This window comes from Lactuca serriola, chromosome 7 (genome assembly GCF_051521515.1).
Source record: "Lactuca serriola cultivar US96UC23 chromosome 7, Lser_US96UC23_V15, whole genome shotgun sequence".
NCBI classification, from domain to species: domain Eukaryota; kingdom Viridiplantae; phylum Streptophyta; class Magnoliopsida; order Asterales; family Asteraceae; genus Lactuca; species Lactuca serriola.
Window position 1 is genome coordinate 44,068,218 of NC_136414.1, and position 23,368 is coordinate 44,091,585.

The 23,368-nt window shown below is 36.3% G+C and overlaps 2 protein-coding genes across 5 annotated transcripts; one reads left to right on the plus strand and one right to left on the minus strand.

The window, feature by feature from the left end:
- The first annotated feature begins 683 nt into the window (after nucleotides 1-683).
- Nucleotides 684-9,932, plus strand: AIR9 (Outer arm dynein light chain 1 protein). 4 transcript variants are annotated; one of them, XM_079010689.1, is made up of 37 exons: nucleotides 684-837; nucleotides 963-1,055; nucleotides 1,293-2,115; nucleotides 2,238-2,306; nucleotides 2,444-2,509; nucleotides 2,629-2,700; nucleotides 2,791-2,856; nucleotides 2,959-3,021; nucleotides 3,095-3,160; nucleotides 3,272-3,371; nucleotides 3,518-3,619; nucleotides 3,699-3,931; nucleotides 4,021-4,135; nucleotides 4,218-4,338; nucleotides 4,415-4,590; nucleotides 4,793-4,928; nucleotides 5,016-5,116; nucleotides 5,187-5,234; nucleotides 5,319-5,503; nucleotides 5,602-5,719; nucleotides 5,788-5,915; nucleotides 6,011-6,179; nucleotides 6,246-6,364; nucleotides 6,450-6,618; nucleotides 6,699-6,783; nucleotides 6,882-6,955; nucleotides 7,034-7,355; nucleotides 7,423-7,752; nucleotides 7,854-7,927; nucleotides 8,018-8,156; nucleotides 8,265-8,440; nucleotides 8,531-8,686; nucleotides 8,779-8,910; nucleotides 9,000-9,058; nucleotides 9,163-9,195; nucleotides 9,292-9,423; nucleotides 9,519-9,932. In XM_079010689.1, the coding sequence occupies exons 3-37, from the start codon at nucleotides 1,348-1,350 to the stop codon at nucleotides 9,693-9,695; spliced, it is 5,079 nt and encodes a 1,692-aa protein (XP_078866815.1). In that variant the 5' UTR covers nucleotides 684-837; nucleotides 963-1,055; nucleotides 1,293-1,347; the 3' UTR covers nucleotides 9,696-9,932. The 4 variants fall into 4 exon arrangements, with proteins under 4 accessions (XP_078866815.1, XP_078866818.1, XP_078866816.1 ...); XM_079010692.1 differs by having other exon boundaries at nucleotides 7,037-7,355; XM_079010690.1 differs by lacking the exon at nucleotides 963-1,055.
- A 1,184-nt stretch (nucleotides 9,933-11,116) lies between these two features.
- LOC145064826 (39S ribosomal protein) lies at nucleotides 11,117-12,344 on the minus strand. The gene is made up of 2 exons (XM_079012192.1): nucleotides 11,925-12,344; nucleotides 11,117-11,313 (listed from the first exon to the last, which is right to left on the minus strand). The coding sequence occupies exons 1-2, from the start codon at nucleotides 12,279-12,281 to the stop codon at nucleotides 11,284-11,286; spliced, it is 387 nt and encodes a 128-aa protein (XP_078868318.1). The 5' UTR covers nucleotides 12,282-12,344; the 3' UTR covers nucleotides 11,117-11,283.
- Between the last annotated feature and the right edge of the window lie 11,024 nt (nucleotides 12,345-23,368).

Below are 23,368 nucleotides of genomic sequence, written 5' to 3' on the forward strand. Positions count from 1 at the left end.
AATATTTATGATTTTTTTTCAAACTTCGCATCTTCGTAAGTTTTTCATACGAACAGTGTTTAAGCTGAGTTTTTTTTCATTTTTTTTGCAACAAAGGTTTTCAAAGAACATATTACATTCCAAATTTGAATGTCGGAAAAACCATAAATTTCTTAACATATCGGTGAAAAATATGAAAAAATAAACAAACTTCAATCTTTAATAAATTTCACATACAAACTCTATTTGAATTTTTTTTTTCATTGTGTTATTTATCACAACAACTTTTCATGAACATACTACACTCTCGATTTGAATGACGGAAAATTATACTTTTTAGTTTCAAAGTAAATTATTCGGTGAAAAATTATGGGGGAAATATTATACATTTAGATTTTCGTAGGTGTTTTGTGAAAATCTCAAAAAAAAAAAAAGAAAAAAAAGAAAAAAAAAGGCAAGACGCATAGATTTTCGTAGATGTTTATAGCTATTTTGATAATTTTTTATTTTTATGACTATTTTATGAAAAACTTAAAAGAAAACTATTATTGTCCTTTTCTCTTATTTAAATAACACATAATTATCTTTCTATAAATTACTAATGTATTTATTTGGCGTGCGTATAATATATTTATATTATATGCCGCGCGCGAAAACAAAACTTGTTGGAAAATTTGGCTACTTTCCCCCCCACCAGGTGACCCATCGCCATCACTTTCCTCAATCAGACCCACCCATTCCTCTCTCTTAATCCAGATTTGTTGCTATAATCAAGCCCTAGTTCAGCTAATTCTACAGCAAACAAACAATCTTCCAACTGTAATCCTCAGATCTGCACTGACATTTCAGTACACACAGGTGCGCCCACATTATCATTTACCTTTTTTATTTTGCTCAAGAAGTAGCACGACTGTTGTCTTCGATACTTGTTTATGTTCATAGTATAGTAGTCATAAATGTTCTGATTTTGACTTTTCATGTAGACGATTACTTGCAATTTCTACACTCGCTGTCACTTTCTGCTTAACAAGTAGCACAATTTCTCTCATGGATTGTTGTTTTTGCTCATTGTAGTGGTAACTCTTCCAATTTTTTACTTTTTATTACACGACTTGTGTATTTCTGCCGGTTTATACTCCGACCGTCCCTTTAGATTCGCAGGCATCAAACCACAACATTTTGCTCAGAAATTGGCATAATACTTCCCATGAATCGTTGTTTATGTTCACTGTAGCGGATTCGCATTGTAATTAGTTGCTTTTTAGTTTTTATCTGCAATTGTTCTCACTGGTCGTTGTTTATGTTCTTTGCAGCGTTAAGTAAGGCAGCTGATTTTGGTGGTGGGAAGTTTATTAATTTAAGAGTGAAATGGAAGGGGAAGAGGGATCTTTAGACAAGGTCCCGATTTCTGTCACAAAGACACAGTCTTCAGCTGAAAGTGTGAAAGCAGCAAGAAGTGTTACAAAACCAACTGTGTCGTCTTCTTTGAAAGTCTCAGGTTCTATTACTGGAACTACCCGAAAGAAGATAGAACCCAAGGGCGCTTCAAACATGGTCAAATCAACTACAAGGAAACCAACCGTAGATCATGGCAATACTACTTCCAATTCCGCCCCTGCCATTCGAAGGAATAGCACTGGGAGTTTACCTGAAAAACAACAGCAACTTCCGGTTAAGAAACAGATCAGTAGTGGTGGTGGTTCAGCTGTTGGAAGGAAGATTAGTTCTTTGACCACAACCGAGCCATTGAGGAGGTCTCTTCCTGAAGCCCATAAGAGCTCACAACCTTCTTCTCCTATTGTTAGAGCTTCAAGAACCATGGGCAGTAAATCTGAAGCAAGCAAGGGACAATCTTCTCTTACATCTAATGTTAAATCATCTCCATCACTTTCTTCATCATCATCATCAAGAATTCCTTCAACATCCATCGACAGCACTGCAAGCAGCACAACCAGGAAGTCAATTTCAAAGCTCTCATCATCTGCAGTTTCCAGTGGATCAAAATCCGGGTCTCTATCATCTTCCCGTGAAAGAATGTCAACTTCATCAAGTCAAAGGAAAGCAGCAACTCCTGAAATCAGGATATCTCGTTTGATCATGCTTCCCCAAGTTGAGACTAAAGCTAATGATGATGTGGTAAGCACGTAAAGTTTACTAATCTTGTTGCCTGTTTTGTTTAAAAGCTCCACTGTAATCCCCAGTGTACTGATCATCGTACTCTCTTTCATCTTTCCTTTTTTTTTTTCTCACTATATCAGAGATTGGATCTTAGGGGTCACAGAATCCGTAGTCTGAAAGCTGGCATGAACATGTCTCCTAATTTAGAGGTAAGCTGATATGTACATTTAATTTTGATTTCCATTTATTGTATTCGTCTTCTGTATAGTTAATCTCTATTTATATTCATATAAATTGTTTTGTGCATTTACTAGAGAAGCCTATGATTGATATTCTTTTGTGGCAGTTTGTTTATCTCAGGGACAACCTTTTATCTTCATTAGAAGGCATTGAAATACTGAAGCGGGTTAAGGTTAGTATGCATATTTTCTTTTCCTTCTCCCCCAAACAATTAGGACATTTGACATTTGACATATGAAATTATCTTCAGTATATGATGATTTTAAAATGAATGTTGTGGCCTATCTACAGGTTCTTGATTTGAGCTTTAATGATTTCAAAGGGCCAGGGTTTGAACCACTTGAAGCCTGTAAAGCCTTGCAGGTTAGTGCCTCACATTGTATTCATATCTGATATGAGCGTTGATATTGAACTTATTTTAACTATATTTCTTTTTTCTTTCAATTTTTTTAGCAACTTTACCTTGCTGGGAATCAAATCACCTCACTGACATCACTTCCTGCACTTCCAAATTTGGAGGTCCATGCTCTTATTATACTCTTCTCTGATAAGATAGCAACAAAATTATTGCTTTATCAACATTTCATGAAGCCTATAATTTTTTTTCTTTTCTTGTTCCAGTTTCTTTCAGTTGCACAAAACAAGTTAAAGTCTCTTTCAATGGCAAGCCAGCCACGATTACAGGTTTCTTTCACCCTATAATTAGTTTTCTCTCTTTGACTTTTTATGTCATTCTCTGACCTTTGGTTATTTACAGGTGTTAGCTGCCAGCAAGAATAGAGTATCAACACTAAAGGGTTTTCCATGTCTGCCATCACTAGAGGCAAGCTCACTTTTATATCATTATTTTACTATTAAAGCTAAATCAATATGCTGTCACACAAACATGCTTAAAAGGTTTACTTGATATATATGATATTCCTATATGTTGCAGCATTTACGGTTGGAGGAGAATCCTGTACTTGAAATGCCACATGTAGAAGCAGCTTCTATTTTGCTTGTTGGCCCAACTCTGAAAAAGTTCAATGACAGAGGTATGTGTATATGTTTGTTTAATCAACCAAATATGTGTATTATCTAAGAATATCAACTTTTTTTTTTAATTTTTTTTTATATATTTTATATCCGAAGTTTCCATCAACTGTCTCCTAACATGAATCTTACTTTATATTTTTGCTAGATCTTTCTCATAAAGAGATTACATTCGCGAAAAATTATCCTCCGCAAACAGCAGTTTGCATAGCAAAAGGTTGGGAGTTTTGCCCGAGAGATCAAGCCCTAGGTGAGCTTTATGGGATTTCTTCTGTTCATAATATTATTAGTTGACTACTATTTGACCAGAGTCTTTTAATTTAAAACAGAGTCAACTTTTCATTTTCTGGTCGAACAATGGAAAGACCATTTTCCACCTGGGTACATGCTCATGGAAGCCTCAGTTGATCAACCATTTGAAGAAGATGCTTGTTTCTGTCATTTTCTTTTTACCAAAGATAAAATAAATAATGACGAGTCAGAATTAGTTTTGCATTATCAATGGTTCATTGGATCCACACCTCTTTCAAACTTCACTCCAATTCCAAATGCTACAGCTGAGGTAATTACTCATTAGTGGTTCTTTTTTGAATTATTGCTTTTAATGACATCTCACTTTGTGCAACTGTTTTTTTTTTTCTTTTTGCTTAGGTGTACTGGCCAAAACGTGATAATGTGGCCAAGATTTTGAAGGTGGAGTGTACTCCTGTATTAGGAGATACCAAATATCCCCCTATATTTGCTATATCTTCACCAGTCTCCCCAGGTAAATAACGAAAAAACCCTAAACCTTAAACAGTCTTTCCCGATTGTGTCATTTAGATATCAGTTTTAACTTTTTTGTGTAGGAACCAGATGCCCAAAGGTTTTGAAGCTTGATGTGCGTGGAGAACTAGTGGAGGGAAACATAATTACAGGCCACCCAGAGGTTGCATGGTGTGGTGGGACCCCAGCAAAAGGCATTTCTAGGTAAGCCATATTCATTCATATAATGTAATTTGACTTATCAACAGAAGGCTTAATTAATACTTGTTACTTTTTTCAGTTGGTTAAGGAGAAGATGGAATAGTAGTCCAGTGGTGATTTCTGGTGCTGAAAATGAGGAGTATTTATTGACTCTGGATGACATTGGTTCATGTCTAGTTTATATGTACACTCCTGTAACAGAAGAAGGAACCAAAGGAGAGCCTCAATATGCAATCACAGATTATATAAAGCCTGGTATGTTCTTTGGTGTTTATTATAGCATTCTACTTTCATTTCTGCAAATCTACCGAATTATAGCAATGCCACTCAAATACAATCTATAATAGGGTAAATGTTTCAAAGTATAATGTCCTAATAAGAAAAAGAACTCAAAAGTACAATGCTATAATTGAAATTCAATGGTACTCAAGCGGCTAAAATGTTTTCTTACTTGCAGCTGCCCCATCAGTTAACAATGTGCAAATAATTGGAGACATTGTGGAAGGAAATGCCATTAGTGGGACAGGTGTCTACTTTGGAGGAAAAGAAGGACCAAGCAAGTTTGAATGGCTGCGTGAGAATAAAGATACAGGGTTTGTAATTTGTACTCTTTTTCTTTAATTGTATTCTTTTTCTATTTCTTTTTTCTAATAAATTCTACAATTATGTTGTCTTAACAGAGACTTTGTCCTGGTGCTAACTGGAACAACAGAGTATAATTTGTCCAAGGAAGATGTTGGTTCCCGTTTGGCTTTTGTATATCATCCTGTGAACTTTGAAGGTCAGTCCACGTATTTCTTGTTTTTATTTTATTTTATTTTATATAATTCGATTATTTATTGGACTTTCAGGCCAGGAAGGAAAATCCACTTCAGCACTATCTCCAATAGTCAAACGAGGTACTTATATACATCTAACACTACCCGTTGATTAAAAATTGACCCCGTTTATTTACTTCATTTTTCTTCTGATTACAATTTCAGCTCCACCAAAAGTAACAAACTTGAAGATAATCGGTGATTTAAGGGAAGGAAGTAAGATTACAGTGACTGGTAATGTAACTGGAGCTACAGAAACTTCTAGTAGAGTACAATGGTTCAAAACATTTTCCTCAATTCTTGATGGTGAAAATGGTCTAGAAGCAGTAAGCACATCCAAATTGGCCAAGGTTAGTGGTCTTTAACTAATTAACTCTTATGATCTTATCATGGACACTTATAAAAACACATGATTTTAGTTGATTAATTATAAGTATTTCCATTTCAGGCTTTTCGCATACCCTTAGGAGCTGTTGGATGTTACATTGTTGCCAAATTTACCCCTGTGAATACAGATGGTGAATCTGGTGAACCAGCTTACATTATATCGGATCGATCAGTGGAAAGTAAGCGAATCTTATATACTTTTTTGATAGTAACTTTTTGTGTAACATGTTTGTTAAATCTTTTGCAGATCTTCCCCCGAATTTAAATTTCTTATCAATAACCGGCGACTACTCTGAAGGTGGAATACTAACAGCATCTTACGGGTACATAGGAGGTCATGAAGGAAAGAGTATTTATAATTGGTATCTTCATGAGGTAATAAAACTGTTTGTTTTTTTTTTCTGTGATATACATAATATACCATCGACTGTATCATTTTTTTTATTAAAATTTCATGATTATATTTGCAGGTTGAGACTGAGCCTGGTGTGGTGATACCTGAGGCTTCTGGTCGCCTTCAGTATAATGTCACAAAAGATGCCATTGGTAAATTTATCTCCTTTACATGTACTCCATTACGTGATGATGGAATTATAGGGGAGTCAAGAACTTGCATGGGGCAAGAGTGTGTTCAACCAGGTAATTAATTACATTTTTCACATTTTGTTGTTTTTTCTTACTTATTATTAATTATTCTCATAATAGGAAGCCCTAGATTGATGTCGTTACAAGTGGTTGGAACCCCAGTTGAAGGCACTACATTATCTGTTAACAAACAATACTGGGGTGGTGAAGAAGGAGAATCTGTTTTTCGCTGGTTTAGGGTATTGTTTGTGATAATTATTAATTCACAGTTTTTTTTAGTATTGACATTTTATATAGTTTATTAATTGGTAGTCCTATGTGCAGACTAGCTTAGATGGTATGCAAAGTGAAGTTGCAGATGCTGCCACGTCATCATACTTGCTTTCACTTGATGATATTGGTTTTTCTATATCGGTTTCATGTGAACCTGTGAGAAAGGATTTGGCGCGTGGTCCTATTGTATTATCTGAACAAATTGGACCAATATCTTCTGGTATTTTGCTATATCTTTTGTAGTATCACACTGCTTTAATTTTATTTAGTATAGAAAACTCTGAATGGTTTATCTTTTAGGGCCACCAACTTGCAAGTCACTTGAGTTTCGTGGGTCAATGGTTGAAGGAGGACAGTTGACCTTCATTGCATCTTATAGCGGAGGGTAAGACAAGCCCATTAAAAAATCCAATATATGACAAATTATTAGTCACATCTACTTTGTTGTGTTGTTTTAAAGTTTGTTTATTTGATTCTTTTCAGGGAGAAAGGAGCTTGCTTCTTCGAATGGTTTAGAGTGAAGGATAATGGTAGCAAGGAGAAACTACATTCTGAAGGTGAGTTTTTGCCTAATATATCTTATCACTTATATGCACAGTTAGCTTGCTAAACAGGTGTTGTACATACATTCTTAGCAGATCATTTGGATTTGACTCTAGAGGAAGTAGGAACATGTGTGGAGCTTGTTTATACACCTGTACGAGCAGATGGAGTTAAAGGAAGCCCAAAAAGTATTATATCTAGTCCTATTTCTCCTGGTGATCCTACAGGTGTCAAACTTGTAATTCCTGATTGCTGTGAGGCCCAAGTTGTGGTTCCTTTAAAGACATATTTTGGTGGACAAGAAGGTGAAGGAAATTACATCTGGTACAGAACTCGGTCAAAGCTTGATGCATTGACACTCATGGATATATCAGAAAATGCTGGTGATGACGTGGCGACATGCGGGAAAACAACGTAAGCTTATTTATTCCACATGATATCCGGGATTAACTGATTTTAATATCAATTAACCTTTACACAGAATATACACTCCATCACTCGAAGATGTGGGAGCTTATTTGGCTTTGTATTGGGTCCCAACTCGCTCAGATGGAAAATCCGGGGAACCGTTGGTGTCCATTTGCAACAATCCAGTGGGTCCCGCTTTTCCGGAAGTTTCCAAAGTTGGTGTAAAGGTGTTGTCTTTAAGCAGTTATTCTGGTGAAGGAGAGTATTTTGGTGGTTATGAAGGAGAAAGCATCTTTAGTTGGTATAGAAAAACTATAGAGGGAACAATTGTTTTAATCGATGGTGCCCACTCAAAAACTTATCAAGTTTCAGATTCAGATTACACCTGTCGATTATTATTCGGGTAATTAATTTCTTAATTTCTCTACCCCTTTTATTTAATTCACTGTTAATATCTCGGCATATACTTCTATTAAAAAAAAACTTGTTTTCTACATTTTAAAGGTATACGCCTGTTCGTAGCGATTCGGTTGTTGGTGAGCTGAAGTTGTCCGAGCCAACTGACGTAATTCTCCCAGGTACTAATTTTGTATTTTTCGGGATTTATTTTATATATTTTTCTTAAAATACATTTTTTTTTGTTTTATAAATATTCTGTTATATTTCAGAGATTCCAAGAATTGAGATGCTTGCGCTCACTGGTAAGGCTGTTGAAAGGGAAGTAGTGACTGCCATTGAAGTTATCCCAAAGAGTGATGCTCAACAGAATGTATGGCAAAAGTACAAGAAACATGTCAGATACCAATGGTATATTAACTATATTTTAATACTTGTACTGTTGTACATTATAAAACTTATTTTGTTTCGTATTTGCAAATATTAAATACTTGTGTATTAAAAATATAAAAAACACAGGTACATTTGTTCAGAAGAGAACAAATCCTTTGAGCCATTACAATCACAATGTTCTTGTTCGTATAAGCTGCGATTTGATGACATTGGTAGTCGCTTCAAATGTGAGTGCATTGTAACAGATACATTTGGAAGATCGAGTGAACCAGCATATTCCGAAACTGCCCCTGTTTCACCAGGTCTTATTTCTTTTCCATTCTGTCATTTCTTTTACTTTTCTAATTTCTATCAATATATAAAAATGTTTCTTGGATTTTGAATTTTTTCAGGGATTCCTAAAATAGAGAAGCTGGAAATTGAAGGGAGAGGTTTCCATACTAACTTATATGCAGTTCGTGGTAATTATAGTGGAGGAAAAGAGGGTAAGAGTAAAATCCAGTGGCTTAGATCAATGGTTGGAAGTCCAGATCTTATTTCTATTCCAGGTATCTTTTTTCTTAATTTTATAATTAAAAAAAAATAGGAGAAAGAAAATGAAATGTTGTTTTATAAATGGTTTGTTTTTATTGTATTGTAGGTGAAACAGGAAGGATGTATGAAGCAAATGTAGATGATGTGGGATACAGGTTGGTTGCCATTTATACCCCCGTAAGAGAAGATGGAACTGAGGGATGTCCAGTTTCTGCTTCAACTGAACCAATAACTGTTGGTAAGCCTCAAACCACTTTTATAAATTTTTAATGGTGATTTTTTTTGTGTATTTTTCCTAAATTTATTTTACACCATGCCTACTTGTAGAACCTGATGTTCTTAAAGAAGTAAAGCAGAAGCTTGATCTTGGATCTGTCAAGTTTGAGGTATGAATATGTTAAATTTAAACCTCATCTGTTTATTGCCATGGGGCAAAAGACGTAAATGCCCTTCTCAAGAACTCACCAGCTTTGTGTCTTTTTTTCAACAGGCATTATGTGACAAGGACAGATCTTCGAAGAAGGTAGTTGTTTTTCTTGATGCATGTGAGGGTGGGATAGGGGCAAAATTGTCCACTTTGAACATGGGACTATTCTAACTTGTGCTTTTATTATTGAAGGTTTCTGGGGTGAGTAGTCTTGAGAGAAGAATTTTGGAAGTTAATAGGAAAAGAGTGAAGGTTGTGAAGCCTGGTTCCAAGACTTCTTTCCCAACAACTGAGATTCGTGGAAGCTATACCCCTCCATTCCATGTAAGAAATAGCAATGTAGTTTTACTTTGAAAAATATACCTAATAATATTGAATATTTGAGTTGATTATTATTAATATGTGATACACTTGTGTAGGTGGAGACTTTTGGGAATGACCAACATAGGCTGAAGATTGTTGTAGACAGTGAGAATGAAGTAGAATTAATGGTTCAGACACGACACATGAGAGATGTGATTGTGTTAGTTATCAGAGGCTTTGCTCAACGATTCAACAGTACTTCCCTCAACTCCCTCCTCAAGCTTGATGCATGAGATCAAGTGACCAAATCTTTGTATATTTCAGCTTCTACACATGATTGTTTTTCTTCGCGTTCATTGTTAAATATCCCATTAAGACAAAAAAAAAAGAGAAGAGAAAACAGTATATATTATTGTGATGTTTGTTGTAGGGATGTACATTTAACTTATCGGTTTTTTGAATGTGTTCTTCCATACTCTTACTTGTGTGGCTTGTTTTTGATGAAACTAAATGAATGACTATTGAATGAATCTTTTGATTGGATCAAGAAAAGAGTTCTTAAGAGAGAAAGTGTTGGTTTTCATTTAAATTCACCAAGTGTTGATTTTTGAATTATTTTCCAAAATTCATTTAGAGCATCCACAATAAGAGCTTTTCCAAAGCTTTCACTTTGGAAAAGCTCTCTCCTTATTGTGAAAGCTTTTTCAGTACATTGTGGGTCCTATATATATTCAACTAATTACAACCTAACATGTTATATCAAAAGCATTAGAATAATATAAATCTATTTGATGAGTCATGAAAAAGTATATTAAAAAGCTCTCTTATTGTGGTTCTTAGTTGAGCTTTTTTGATTGATAATGTGGCTATTACATGACACTAAAATGTTTTGTGAAAAAACTCTCGTATTGTAAATACTCGTGTTAAAACAACATTTTATCATAAACATCAATACAACATGAAGTAAATTCTATTACAATTTGGTCTAATACGTATCAAATATAGTACAACGCTAGGGATGACAAAAATACCATAACCCATAACTTTTGGGATGAATTTTGTGCCGGGTAAATGGTTATGTGACCCAGTATGGGACTTTTTCTGAAAATTTTGCAGGTTTGTGATGGTTATGGTATTAAGGATATATTTGCCGGATTACGTGGTCTCATTTACCTGTCCTGAAACCATTTGTATTTTATAATATTTATATTTTTATTATCAACATATATGATTTCAAAATATATTATAATATTATATGTGATATTATAAATGTAAAGTTTTTTATGTAATTACTTCATCAAATGGAAATGATGATATTGATTAGTTTATCAAGTAATTCAAATATTATAAGTACGTATGGTTAACATTTTTTAGATATTATACTTGATGTTATTAGAAATTGGAATTATGAAAAAGTTCAAGTCTGTCTTTTTAAAATGAGATTGTGATCAAGTTTTCAATAATGAAAATTACAACATCTAAGTTTAATTTTTAAGATCATAAATGGGATACCTGCTACCCGTGGGTATATACTAACCGGGTAGCCGACAGGGTGGGACCGGGTTTGGGATACAATTTTGTAATAGTATTATGATGACTTTTTTTTTTATTATTTGTGTGACAAAAATGCATAATAGCTGCTTAAGGCAGCATGTGCCTCTAATGATCCTATTTGATCTTGTCATGATTCTTATTATTACAAAATGGCCAAAAATGAAATGGTAAAGTAAAGCTTGATTGGAACCACAAGTTTTAAGTTTAAAACAAAGGATGTTTATGTTGATTCCAATACAAAACTGTTTTGAATTGTAATTAATCTGCAAACATGAACTAATCATCATTCATCCACTTCATTATCCTATAAAGATGGAAAGTTTTCAGCTATTGCTTCTTGTCTTCTGCTTTCCTTGGCTGAGAAAAGAAAAAGAGAACATATTGATCAACTTTAACGGAATGCATATAGCTCTCGTGTGCATAGAATAGCAACATACTTTCATTTCATATTTATACGTTTCATGTTACATATTGCTATTCTTGGTAACGAACTGTAAGTATGTTGCTATTTTGAGTAAAAAGAATATGAATTATGTTGCTATTATGGGTAACAAAATAAAGTACATTGCCTATACCAGTCGTGAGAGTAAGGTGTGTTCCTATTTCCTAGAATCTGCCCTTCTTATACTATACTAACTAAGCAGATAAACAATCAGATCTTAAAAAGAAGGAGATCTGATTAGATGGCATATGAAGTTTAGGAGAAGGGATAAACCTAGATTACCTCAAAGAAAAGTAAAGAACTTCCTAGCTTATTGGATTAAGTCATGTCCCAATTGTTCAGTTCTTTAGATCAATGTATCCAATAGTATCCATATGTTTCAATTCGTATTGTCATTGAGGTCAATTTAGCTGTGTGAGAAAAAAGTTGATTCAACACAATTTCAAGCCAAGTGATGGTATCCTCAAACAACAATTACTTAATTCAAAGAGCAATAATCGACAAACCAGAAATGAATATTGAATACCTTGGTACCGGGGAACGATTGACGGAGCTCTTCCTCTGGAATAATAACAGGCCACTTCTCGCCGGCTTCACGAAACATTTGCTCAGTCTCCAGCTGCGTGCCTTTTTCCAGAATCATCTTCCTGATAGTCTGCGCAGGTGTGGAAGTGGCATCAAAAACCTCCTCGACTCCGTTCACGAACGTCACGGAGATCTGCGGTGGGTGGCTGTCAGTGCGGCGCTTCACCAATAGCTGACACGAAGGGTTTGATTCCTTCGCTGTTCGAGCATTGCACTGAGCCAAAAACTCCATACATGCCGCCGTGCGTGGGTCTAGGGCATTGAATTCGATCTTCACTTTTGATAAGAACTTCAACATGATTGATTCTCTTCTCTCCCAGGGTTTGTCTCGATGGACTGCACACCAAAATTGGAATTGGTATATTGGTTTTAATCAAAGTAGGAAAATAAGCCCTATACTATCAATCAATTTGCATAACTCATCCTTTCACTTTAAAAATAAACAGTTTCACTCCTCCAGTTTGTTAAAGTTCAAAATGAATACTAACGGGACTTGTATGCTAACTATAAACACACTTTATATGTAATTTTCATAAACATTATACCTAAGCATGTTAATGGGCGTAATTATAACTTGAATACATCCAAGACATTAAAGTATGATATCACATCATACAATAGTCACATTATAATGACTTGGCATCATTTTAGCAACATAATCATATTTACATCCACATACATCTTAGTGTAACAATTCTTTCTTAATATTCCAGCTATGGTGTTATAAAAGAACACGTAAACCACGTAATGACATATTATATTATATTATATCATATTATATTATATTATATATATATATATATATATATATATATATATATATATATATATATATATATATATATATATATATATGTTGAGATCGGTTGAGAACTCAAAGTTTCCCGAGAACCCGAGAAACTAAAAATGGAGCGTTGGATTAAAAGTAATTCTTTAAGGACATGATCGTCATCTTACCAATCTCATTTAATGTTTAATTTTTTTGTGTTATTTAATATATTAATATAAATGTCTAAAAATTAATAAAATAACTCAAAATTTTGGATTTATTTAAAAAAAAATTTTGATTTTTCTAAAAAAAATGGAGATTTTTTAATTTTTTTCAAAAAACATGAATTTAAAAAAAAATGAAAAAAATATTTTTTTAAAAAACTACATCTTTTTTTCAAAAAAAAAAACTGCATTTTTTCTAGAAAAAAACTATATTTTTTTTTTCAAAATAACTGCATTTTTTTTTTCTTCAGAAAAACAACATTTTTTTCAAAAAAAATGCGATTTTTATAAAAAAAAATGCAATTTTTTTCAAAATTGCATTTTTTTTAACAAAAAAATCAATGTTTTTAGGTGCATATATGAATATTTTTTCAAATGCATATATGCATATTTCTTATACTATAATATTCGTAAGTAAATTATAAAAGATCTCATTTTTATTAATCAATCTATAACCATAATACAAGTATTTTATTCGATACAAAATAAAATATAAAATAACTACAAAGATTTGCAGTGTTATCATTTCTTCATATCAAATTTCCATATTTTCTTCAATTTATCACTTTTCACCTCTTCAATATTTTCCAAAAATTCTTCAAAATCTACAGGAAAATAAAAAAAAAATTGATTAATGCAAGAACACGCACATGTATATATCTTGTAAGATTCTCATGTGATTATATATTGTGATACCCACATGTGATTGTATCTTTTAAGATTTAAATGTGAAATTCACAAGAAAATTTTAAAAAATAATTAACGAATAACACTTACACAAAATGCATGTGTACATATAGACGTAATTCATATGTGATTCACTTGTGATTTACATGTGAATCACATGTAATTGATATGTGAATCATTTGTGATTTACATGTTAATTACATGTGATTAATATGTGATTTACATGTGAATCACATATAATTCATATGTGATTAACTTGTGAATCACATATAAGTCATAGGTAATTCACTTTGTAATTCACATGTGAATCACAAATTAATTATATGTGAATCACATGCAATTCATATGTGAATTACATGTTATTTACATGTGAATCACATGTAATTCATATGTGATTTACTTGTGATTTACACGTGAATCACATGTAATTCATATTTACATGTGAATCATATGTGAATTACATGTGATTAATATGTGAATCACATGTGAAACATGTGTGAATTACATGTTATTTACATGTGAATCACATGTAATTATATGTGATTCACTTGTGATTTACATCACATATAAATTACATGTGAATCACATGTAATTTATACGTGAATCACATGTAATTCATATGTGATTCACTTGTGATTTACATGTGAATCATATGTAAATTGCACGTGATTTACATGTGAATCACGTGTAATTCATATGTAAAGTTTGCAACCAAAATACTTCAATAAAATTATATTTTTATTTATATATTAAACTAATGGATTAGTTTATTGGTCACCGAATCAAAAATCAATGATGGAACAAAAAATATCCCAAAGATTAATTAAAATATACCTCTTTCCTCAATGTAAATTGACCAAAATCCAAACGAAAATGACTGTTATAATTTGATGAGGCATTTAATCTTATAGGAATTCTAATTTTTTGAGCATCAAGGTTAATATCAAGAGCAAATCTGCAAATGCAAGAAGAAATATAGGAAATTAGCAAACTTTTTTTTGTAACAATTTTATCAAAGAGCAAGATATTAGTTTCTCATATATATAGTTGAATTTAGTAAAATTCATCCAACTATACCTGCAAAGCAGTTGCTGTTTCATAAGCAACTTTAGGGCTAACAAAATTATTCCTCTTCATAAATTCCAGAAAATGGAAGGAATTACATTCATTCAAGATTTGTCCATTACAATGGAATGATACATTCTACTGCAACAACGTGAAATTCAAAACAATTTTTCACTTTTTAATAACACAATTTCATTCATAAAAAGATTCCAAATCTCAAAGTGTCGCATAACAAATTCATAAAATCATATCCCAAGATCAAACATATAAAACTCCAATAGTGTGTACTGGTCATGTCGGCGCCTTCCAGCGATCCTCACTGGTACCTGAAACACATCACACAAACACTGTATGCACAAGGCTTAGTAAGTTCCCCAAAATACCACATACAACACATATGCCTCTCGAGGCTACAGTTCGACCCTCCGGTCGATGTGTCTCAGTGGGACCCTCCAGTCCCGTAGCTCGTTGAACCCTCTGGTCCGGTCATAGCTTGTTGGGCCCTTCGGTCCAGTTTGTATCGCTGGATCCTTCGGTCCGGTCTATATCGTTGGACCCTCCGGTCCGGTCTATACAATCACATAGCATACATACATCACATTGCACGTAATCTTATACATACACATAGCACACAATACCCCCCGGTCTATACAAATATACCACTCTAGGTAATGTATAGTGAGAAGACTCACCTCGGGTATCTAGGATAATATCGCACTCGAACACACTAGTCTAGCCCTCGCCTAAACACATAACAACATTCTCAAATAAGTAATGGCTCTCAAAGGCTAGATTAGATCCAATCTACAATTCCACAGAAGGGCAAAATACCATTTTACCCTTCCCTGACCCTGAAAGTCCAAAGGTTGAACAAAACCCTAAAAGTCAACGGAAGTCAACAGAAGGCACTACGCGGCGCGTATCCTCTCTATACGTGGGGCGTATGCCGGCGAGTCACAAACGGGGTCTCAACCCCTTACACTGCGCGTACTGAGAGTTATGCCCAGCGTAAGTCTCAATTTCAGCCTTTCCTTGATTTTTGGTCTTAAACGGTTAAGACACTCATTCAACTTTCAGATCTGACTCATTCTAGACCTCTTATCCCATAAAGTCAGAACCTTTAAGCCTTTGCATGGCTGTAAAGGTCCTTACACCCTCTAACACTTTTCCTTTCTCCTCAAAAGGTCTAGATCTCATGCATGGCTCAATATCCACGTCCAAGATTGCATTTATATGATCATACAACCCTTAAAGTCCTTAAATATGATAGATCTAGGCCAATGGAGACTATTTGCTCATAAAGTCTCCATCTTGGGACCAAAAACCCTAAATATTGGTCCAAGAAGCACACAACACAAATGACAAGCCAAGATTTGAGCTTTTTACCTCAGGAAGAAGCTCCAACCTTTGAAAAGCTCATATTTACTCTTGCTCACAACTTCTAGTCTACAAAAGGCCTCTACTTCTCTTCCACCACCTTGAAATGACACTTAGAAGCTTAGAACACCAACACACTAGCTAGAAACGAAGGAGGACTCTCTATAAGGGTTTCACTCTCTGGAATGGGGGATGAGGTCCAGGCCATAACATTCCTTTTTAAAGTGCACAAGCGCCAAATTAGGGGTTTCACCTGGACTCGTTACGCCCAACGTAACCCTGGGTACGCCCAACATACCCAGGCGAGTCCGCATCCAAAATAAGCGCATGAGTACGCGCAGCGTATTTTCATGTATGCCTAGCGTACTCACAAGCCTAACAATTCATTTAAGGGCATAACTTGACAACTTGGGAAAACAAGAAGGGTTTAAGAAACACACCTGAATTCGGGATGCTATAAATCTCTCCCACTAGAACCAAACTTCGCCCTCGAAGTCTCATGCCGCGAACAATTCTGGATGCTGCTCCCGCATCTCTGACTCCGGCTCCCAAGTCAGCTCGGACCCTCTCCGATGTTGCCACTGGACCTGAACCAAAGGCACCTCTTTGTTTCTCAGAATCTTGACCTTCCGGTCGAAGATCGCGATCGGTCTCTCAACATAATTCAGGCTCGCATTCACCAGAATATCCTCCAATGGTACCATTGCCGACTCGTCAGCAATACACTTCCTCAGTTAAGACACGTGGAAGGTATCATGAATATGGCTCAACTCTGCAGGTAGCTCCAAACGATATGCTACTCTGCCCACTCTCGCGGACACTCTGAACGGGTCGATGTAACGGGGCCCCAGCTTGCCCCTCTTCCTGAACCGGATCACTCCTTTCCAAGGAGACACCTTAAGGAGTACAAGATCTCCGACCTGAAACTCGAGCTCGGATCGTCGCCTGTCCGCATAACTCTTTTGGCGACTCTAAGCTGTCAACAATCTCTGCTTGACCTGTTGTATCTGCTCTGTCATCTGAAGCACTAACTCAGTGCTACCCAACACTCGTTGCCCGACCTCTCCCCAGCAGATGGGAGTCCGACACCTCCGTCCATACAATAAATCAAAGGGAGGCATACCGATACTCGAATGGTGGTTGTTGTTATAAGAAAACTCAGCCAATGGCAAGTGTGTGTCCCAACTTCCTCCGAAGTCCAACACGCATGCTCAGAGCATGTCCTCGAGCGTCTGAATCGTTTGCTCACTCTGCCCGTCCGTCTGTGGATGGTAGGCGGTACTGAAATGCAACCTCGTGCCCAACTCCTCATGGAACTTCTTCCAGAATCTGGAAGTGAAACGTACATCCCGATCCGACACAATCGAGATCGGCACTCCATGCCGTGATACCACCTCTCTCACATACAACTCGGCCAACCTCTCTGCAGAATAGCCCTCACTGATAGCAAGAAAGTGAGCGCTCTTCGTTAGCCTGTCAACGATCACCCAAATTGCATCGACACCCCTCGCGGTCCTCGACAATTTGGTGATGAAACTTCCATTGGGGAACCTCAAGTGGCTGCAACTTGCCATGTGGACGCTGGTGCTCGGCCTTAACCTTGCGACAGGTCAAGCACCTCTCGATAAACCATGTTACATCCCTCTTCATACAAGGCCACCAATAGTCTTTCTTTAGATCCAAATACATCTTGGTGGCCCCGGGATGGATCGAGAATCTCGATCGATGCGCCTCCTCCATTAATGTGGTGCGCGCCCCACCTGCATACGACACCCAAATCCGACCCTAAAAGGTCATAAGCCCGCGGCTATCGGTAACAAACTCCGGTACCTGCCCAATCACCCGCTCCCTCTTACGGTTCTCCGGCCTCACAGCCTCTGCCTGGGCCTCCCGGATGGTGTCCAACACCGGAGTCATCACTGTCATTCGCATACAGATGTCTCGAATCAGGGCGCTCTCCGCCCTACGGCTCAGGGCATTAGCTACAACATTAGCCTTGCCCGGGTGGTATAGGATCTCACAATCGTAATCCTTTACCACATCCAACCATCTCCTCTAGCGCATATTCAGGTTGGGCTGATCCATTAAATACTTCAAGCTCTTGTGGTCCGTGTATATAGTACACCAAACCCCATACAAATAGTGACGCTAGATCTTGAGGGCGAACACTACTGCCCCCAACTCCAGATCATGGGTGGGATACCTCGTCTCATGAGGCTTTAGCTGCCTCGATGCATATGCTATCACATGCCCCCTCTACATAAGTACTTCACCCAACCCTGATATCGATGCATCACAATATACCACAAAATCCTCCATCACTTCTGGGAGGGCTAACGTCGGGGCTTCGCATAATCTCTGGCAAAGTGTCTCAAACGAGGTCTGCTGCTCAGGACCCCATGAAAAAGCGACACCTTTCCGGGTCAACCTGGTGAGTGGCATGGCGATCTTGGAGAAATCTCTGATAATAGCCCGCCAACCCAAGGAAACTCCTGATCTCGGTGGGCGATCTCGACACCTCCCACCTCATAACTGCCTCAATCTTGGTCGGATCAACCAAATTCCCGTTTTGGTTGACGAGATGCCCCAAGAACTGGACCTCCCGTAACCATAACTCGCATTTGGAGAATTTGGCATAAAGCCTCTCCGATCTCAGAACTCCAAGGACCTCCCTCAAATGCTCCTCATGTTGCTCTCTAGATCTCGAATATACTAAAATATCATCAATGAACACGATCACTGAACGATCCAACATCGGCCTGCACACCCTATTCATGAGATCCATGAACTCCATCGGTGCATTGGTGAGCCCGAAAGGCATCACCACGAACTCGTAATGCCCATAACGAGTTCTGAACACCGTCTTCTGGATAGCCTCATCCCGCACTCTCATCTGATGATATCCCGACCTCATATTAATCCTAGAGAACCAAGATGCCCCCTGCAACTGCTCGAACAAATCGTCGATCCTCGGTAGTGGGTAACGGTTCTTGACCATCAACTTGTTCAACTCCCGGTTATCAATGTACATCCGGTGTGAACCATCCTTTTTCTTGACAAAAAGGATCGACGCTCCCCACGGTGAGCTACTCAGTCTAATAAACCCCTTTCCCCAACAGCTCCTGAAGCTGCGAGGATAACTCCTGCATCCATGGAGGCGCAAGGCGATAAGGCGCCTTGGCGATAAGTGGCGCCCCAGAATCAAACCGATGCGGAACTCAACCTGCCTCTTGGGTGGCACACCCGGCAACTCCTCGGGGAACACATCCGGGAATTCGCACACTATCGGAACATCATCAATCGAACTCGACCTCTCGGCGGCCACTCGCGCATCCATCACATAGGCTACAAACCCACTGCAGCCTTGCTGTAAACTCTGTCTTGCTCTGGCAGCCGAACAGAATGCTGACCCAGAACGGGTACCCTCGCCATAAATTGTAAGAACTCCCCCACTAGGATCTCGTATGGTTACCAACTGTCGCTCGCAGTTGATAACTGCTCCAAACTTGCTCAACCAGTCCATGCCCACGATGACAGACATCTCCCATTGCAATCGGGACCATATCAATCGGAAACTCAATGCCGAAAATCTCGAGCACACAACCTCGAATCACGTTACACTACTACAAAATGAGTCTAATGCAACCTTTTGGAAGCAACCTTTTAACATAAGTTGCATTTGATTATAAACTAACTTTGTAAAACAAAAAGGTTGCATTAAAATGTATGTTGCAACCCTTTTTCGGAAAGGTTGCAAATTTTATTGAAAATTGCAACCTTTGTTAAAAAGGTTGCATGGAAAAACTCAAAGGCAACCCTTATTTTAAAAGGTTGCATAATTAGATGATATTTTAGTACAATTCTTATTGAATTTAAAAAGACATTATCTATTAAATTTAAGATTTTGAATTTCGTCTCAATATTTTTTATTTCATTTTCAATAAGTTAAAGTTTTTTTGTTTTCGATTTTCTTTCTTAAAATCAAAATTTTATATTTCATTTTTTTATAAATTTTTAAATTTATAAAAGAGAGAAAAATAATTTTTTTTATCTTATTTAAATAAATAGATTTTAGAAAAGAAATAAAGCTTTTATATGAAAAAAATAAAGAGAAAGTTGATTTTAAATGATTAATAATAGATGGTGGGGTTTATTTTAGAACACACTCAAAGTTGATGGACCTAATATATAAAACATGAAATTTTGAATATGGATCGGCAGAAAACGATCATAGCCTCATAGGGTACATCTCTAAACTCTAATTGGCGATTCAGTAATGCGAATGAGACGGGAAGGCTTCATCGAAGAAGAAAAAACGAGAATGGTGGGTGCCGATACTCATTGCACATAGAGATCAATAGAAGAGGTGACGTCGGAACGAGAGGGCATACGGGCGCTCGACGTGAGGGAAGAACTCGTCGGCAACGACGCTGCTTGGCCTGATTCCGACGATTGGAGTGGCGGCGGTGACTGGTAAGGGGTATTTGTGATCGGAATATTCAATATTCATAAAGGAGCAAACCCAAATCACTTCCATATCCATTAATTTGATGAAATTCAAAGGTATCTTTAAAACCCTAGAAATTTAGAAAATTTATTTGGACTTTTGAATTTATTAGTTGAGCAAATCATCGCTGGAGTTTAGTTTGAAATGGTGTATAAATTAAGAAATTTTATACGATGATTATATTCTGAGAAATACTTGTAAAATTTACTATCAAGGTTGAGATTTGTGGTTTTTTGGTACGAAAGATGGAAATTCCCGGAACATGCTTCATAGTCATGGTGTTGCCTTCCTCAAGGAGGTATGGTCATTGCGCAAAAAACTTCTTTCTTTTAATCATGGACATTTTTTCTTTTAGTTTCAGTTTCTTCTAACGACATTCCAGATAGACCCTCTACCAATAAAATCTTTGCATATATTTTGTATTGGATTTATTCTATGTTTATAGGCGTACATTAGAGCCATGCCTACACCACATTTATCTTTCCTTTTCTTAGGGTATCAGGTTATGGCGTTCACATGCAGACCTTTAGACTATTATGATTTTTCGGTCTAGAATTCACCTAGTGGTCAGGTAAACTACGAACCTTAAATGGTTGTAAGTTGTCACTTTAAGCATTTATGCAGCTTAGACCTTCTTACGACGCATTCTATTTAGATTTTAAGGTTTAAATGCAAGAAATGGAAGTGTACTTTCATTTATTTGTTTATTTTAGTATCCTACTTTCAATATCCTCTCCTATAACATTATATTTTCATTTATGTACTGTGAAAACTCTACACAGTTATAGCATTGTACTTTAGACTTTTTTTTTCTTAATTTTTCTCCTATAACATTCTATTTTCATTTATGTTCTTTGAAAAATCCTCTCAATATGTTGAACTTATAAATTGGCAGACTTTTGTTTCTTCGTGTCATCTCTTATTGATAGTTGTATAAACAATTTACTAGTTTTACATCCATTTGACATTTTATAAGTGATTTTGACAGAAGCTTGTTTTGTTGAAATGATTGATGTGGATTCATGCCTACCTATTGAAGGTATTCTTAAAGAAACTATGTATTATGTAAAAACAAGTTTTGTGAGTTCATTCCTTGCTTTTTCCCAAGCGTGCTCTTGTAAGTTTCATTGATTCCTATACATTATGCAAATTGAGTTTACTCTTGAAGGTGAATATAAATTTCTTTTTATATCCACTTTTTATTCATGATTCAAATGTTATGACTATTCTTGTATTTTTTTTTTTTTTTACAGAGGAACCTTTGTGAAATGGTGGGGAGAAGAACAATCCATTTAATTCACGCATCATTTATATGAAACACAAATTGACTTGTTATTTTTTTGTAACTGTTCGGTTTCATCACTATTTAGCTCATTTGATTCCAACATTTATATTCATCTATGTGTTGCATACTATTTTGTTTTGTAGTATCTAATGAACCAGTGCCGTTTTGAAAAGATGGTGGCATTTGGAAAAGATGGTCAGACTAAACAACCACCTTACATGAAAGAAATGAGAAGTGCAGGAGGTTTAAATACCTTTATGATTATAATTGACAATTTTGTATTAAATATGATTTGTAACTATTATTTTGAGTTTGGACATATCTGTTAATGCACATGAAACATTATTTATCATATTTATGTTATTATTTTTATGGTGTAATTGAATTAATAATGCATAATCATATTAATAGTTATCATAGTGTGTGAAACATTGATGCTACAAATGTAATAGAATGTGATTGCATCAACAAAAAAATAATGTCTTAGCATTATAAAATTCAAAAAGAAGATTCTGTTTTAGTATAAACAAGGTTACCTTTGTTGTAACTAAAATAATAATAAAAGTTGCATATATATTGTAAAAAAGGTTGCACTTTTTTTTGTTAAAAACATAACAAAGGTTGCATTTGATCATAGAAAAGGTTGCATATTTGTGAATTACACGTTTAAAAAAGTTGCATTTAAATACTAAAATGGCTGCACTTTAACGTAAAAACAGTTGCATTTCAATGTAAAAAAGGTTGCTTTCTAAAAAGGCTGCATTTAATAGTACATGCAACTCTCTCAAAAAAAAGTTGCATTTTCTTACAAAAGGGTTGCCTTAGGTCTAATGCAACTTTACCTAATGCAACCCTTGATAAAGGTTGCTTTAGGCATAATGTAACATTTTAAAGGCTTAATGCAACTTTTTAGTGGGGTTGCATTAGCTTCGTTTTGTTGTAGTGTTAGTGGCATACACCGCTCGCTCGTCAGCTATGGAAACTCGTAGAGGTCGACTCAACGCCTCTCGCTGGATATTGATATGCTGACTAAAAGCTAAAGACACAAATGACCGACCCGCACCGAGTCAAATAACACCAAAGCAGGTACAGAACTCACAAGAAAAGTACCTACGTATATCGCAATATAAGCACAACATCTCACAAATCAGCATAAATAACAGAAAGAGTACATACCAGCCACAACATCGGGTGCTGCGCGGACCTCCTCCGCTGTCAACTGGAAGGCTCTCCCGCGAGCCTTCGGAGCCTCGGCCTTAACTGGCCGGACCTCAGTAGCTCGGGCAGCAGGTGCAGATCCCTATGCCGATCCCTGTCGCAACTGAGGGCACTCGGCCTTCCGATGGCCGGTCTGGTTGCAATGGAAGCAAACCATGAATCCCTGGGGACAATCCCTCGCATAGTGTCCCTCCTTCCCACACTTGTAACACACCCCAGCTCTGCACACTCCCTCATGACTCTTGTCGCACTT

Coding starts and splice junctions, on each gene's coding strand:
- AIR9 (XM_079010689.1), top strand. CDS start 1,348: ATGGAAGGGGAAGAGGGATCTTTAGACAAGGTCCCGATTTCTGTCACA. Junction 4,136..4,217: donor ATCTTCACCAGTCTCCCCAG/GTAAATAACGAA, acceptor TTTTTTGTGTAG/GAACCAGATGCCCAAAGGTT. Junction 4,339..4,414: donor CCAGCAAAAGGCATTTCTAG/GTAAGCCATATT, acceptor TACTTTTTTCAG/TTGGTTAAGGAGAAGATGGA.
- LOC145064826 (XM_079012192.1), bottom strand. CDS start 12,281: ATGTTGAAGTTCTTATCAAAAGTGAAGATCGAATTCAATGCCCTAGAC. Junction 11,314..11,924: donor AATCGTTCCCCGGTACCAAG/GTATTCAATATT, acceptor TTCTTTTCTCAG/CCAAGGAAAGCAGAAGACAA.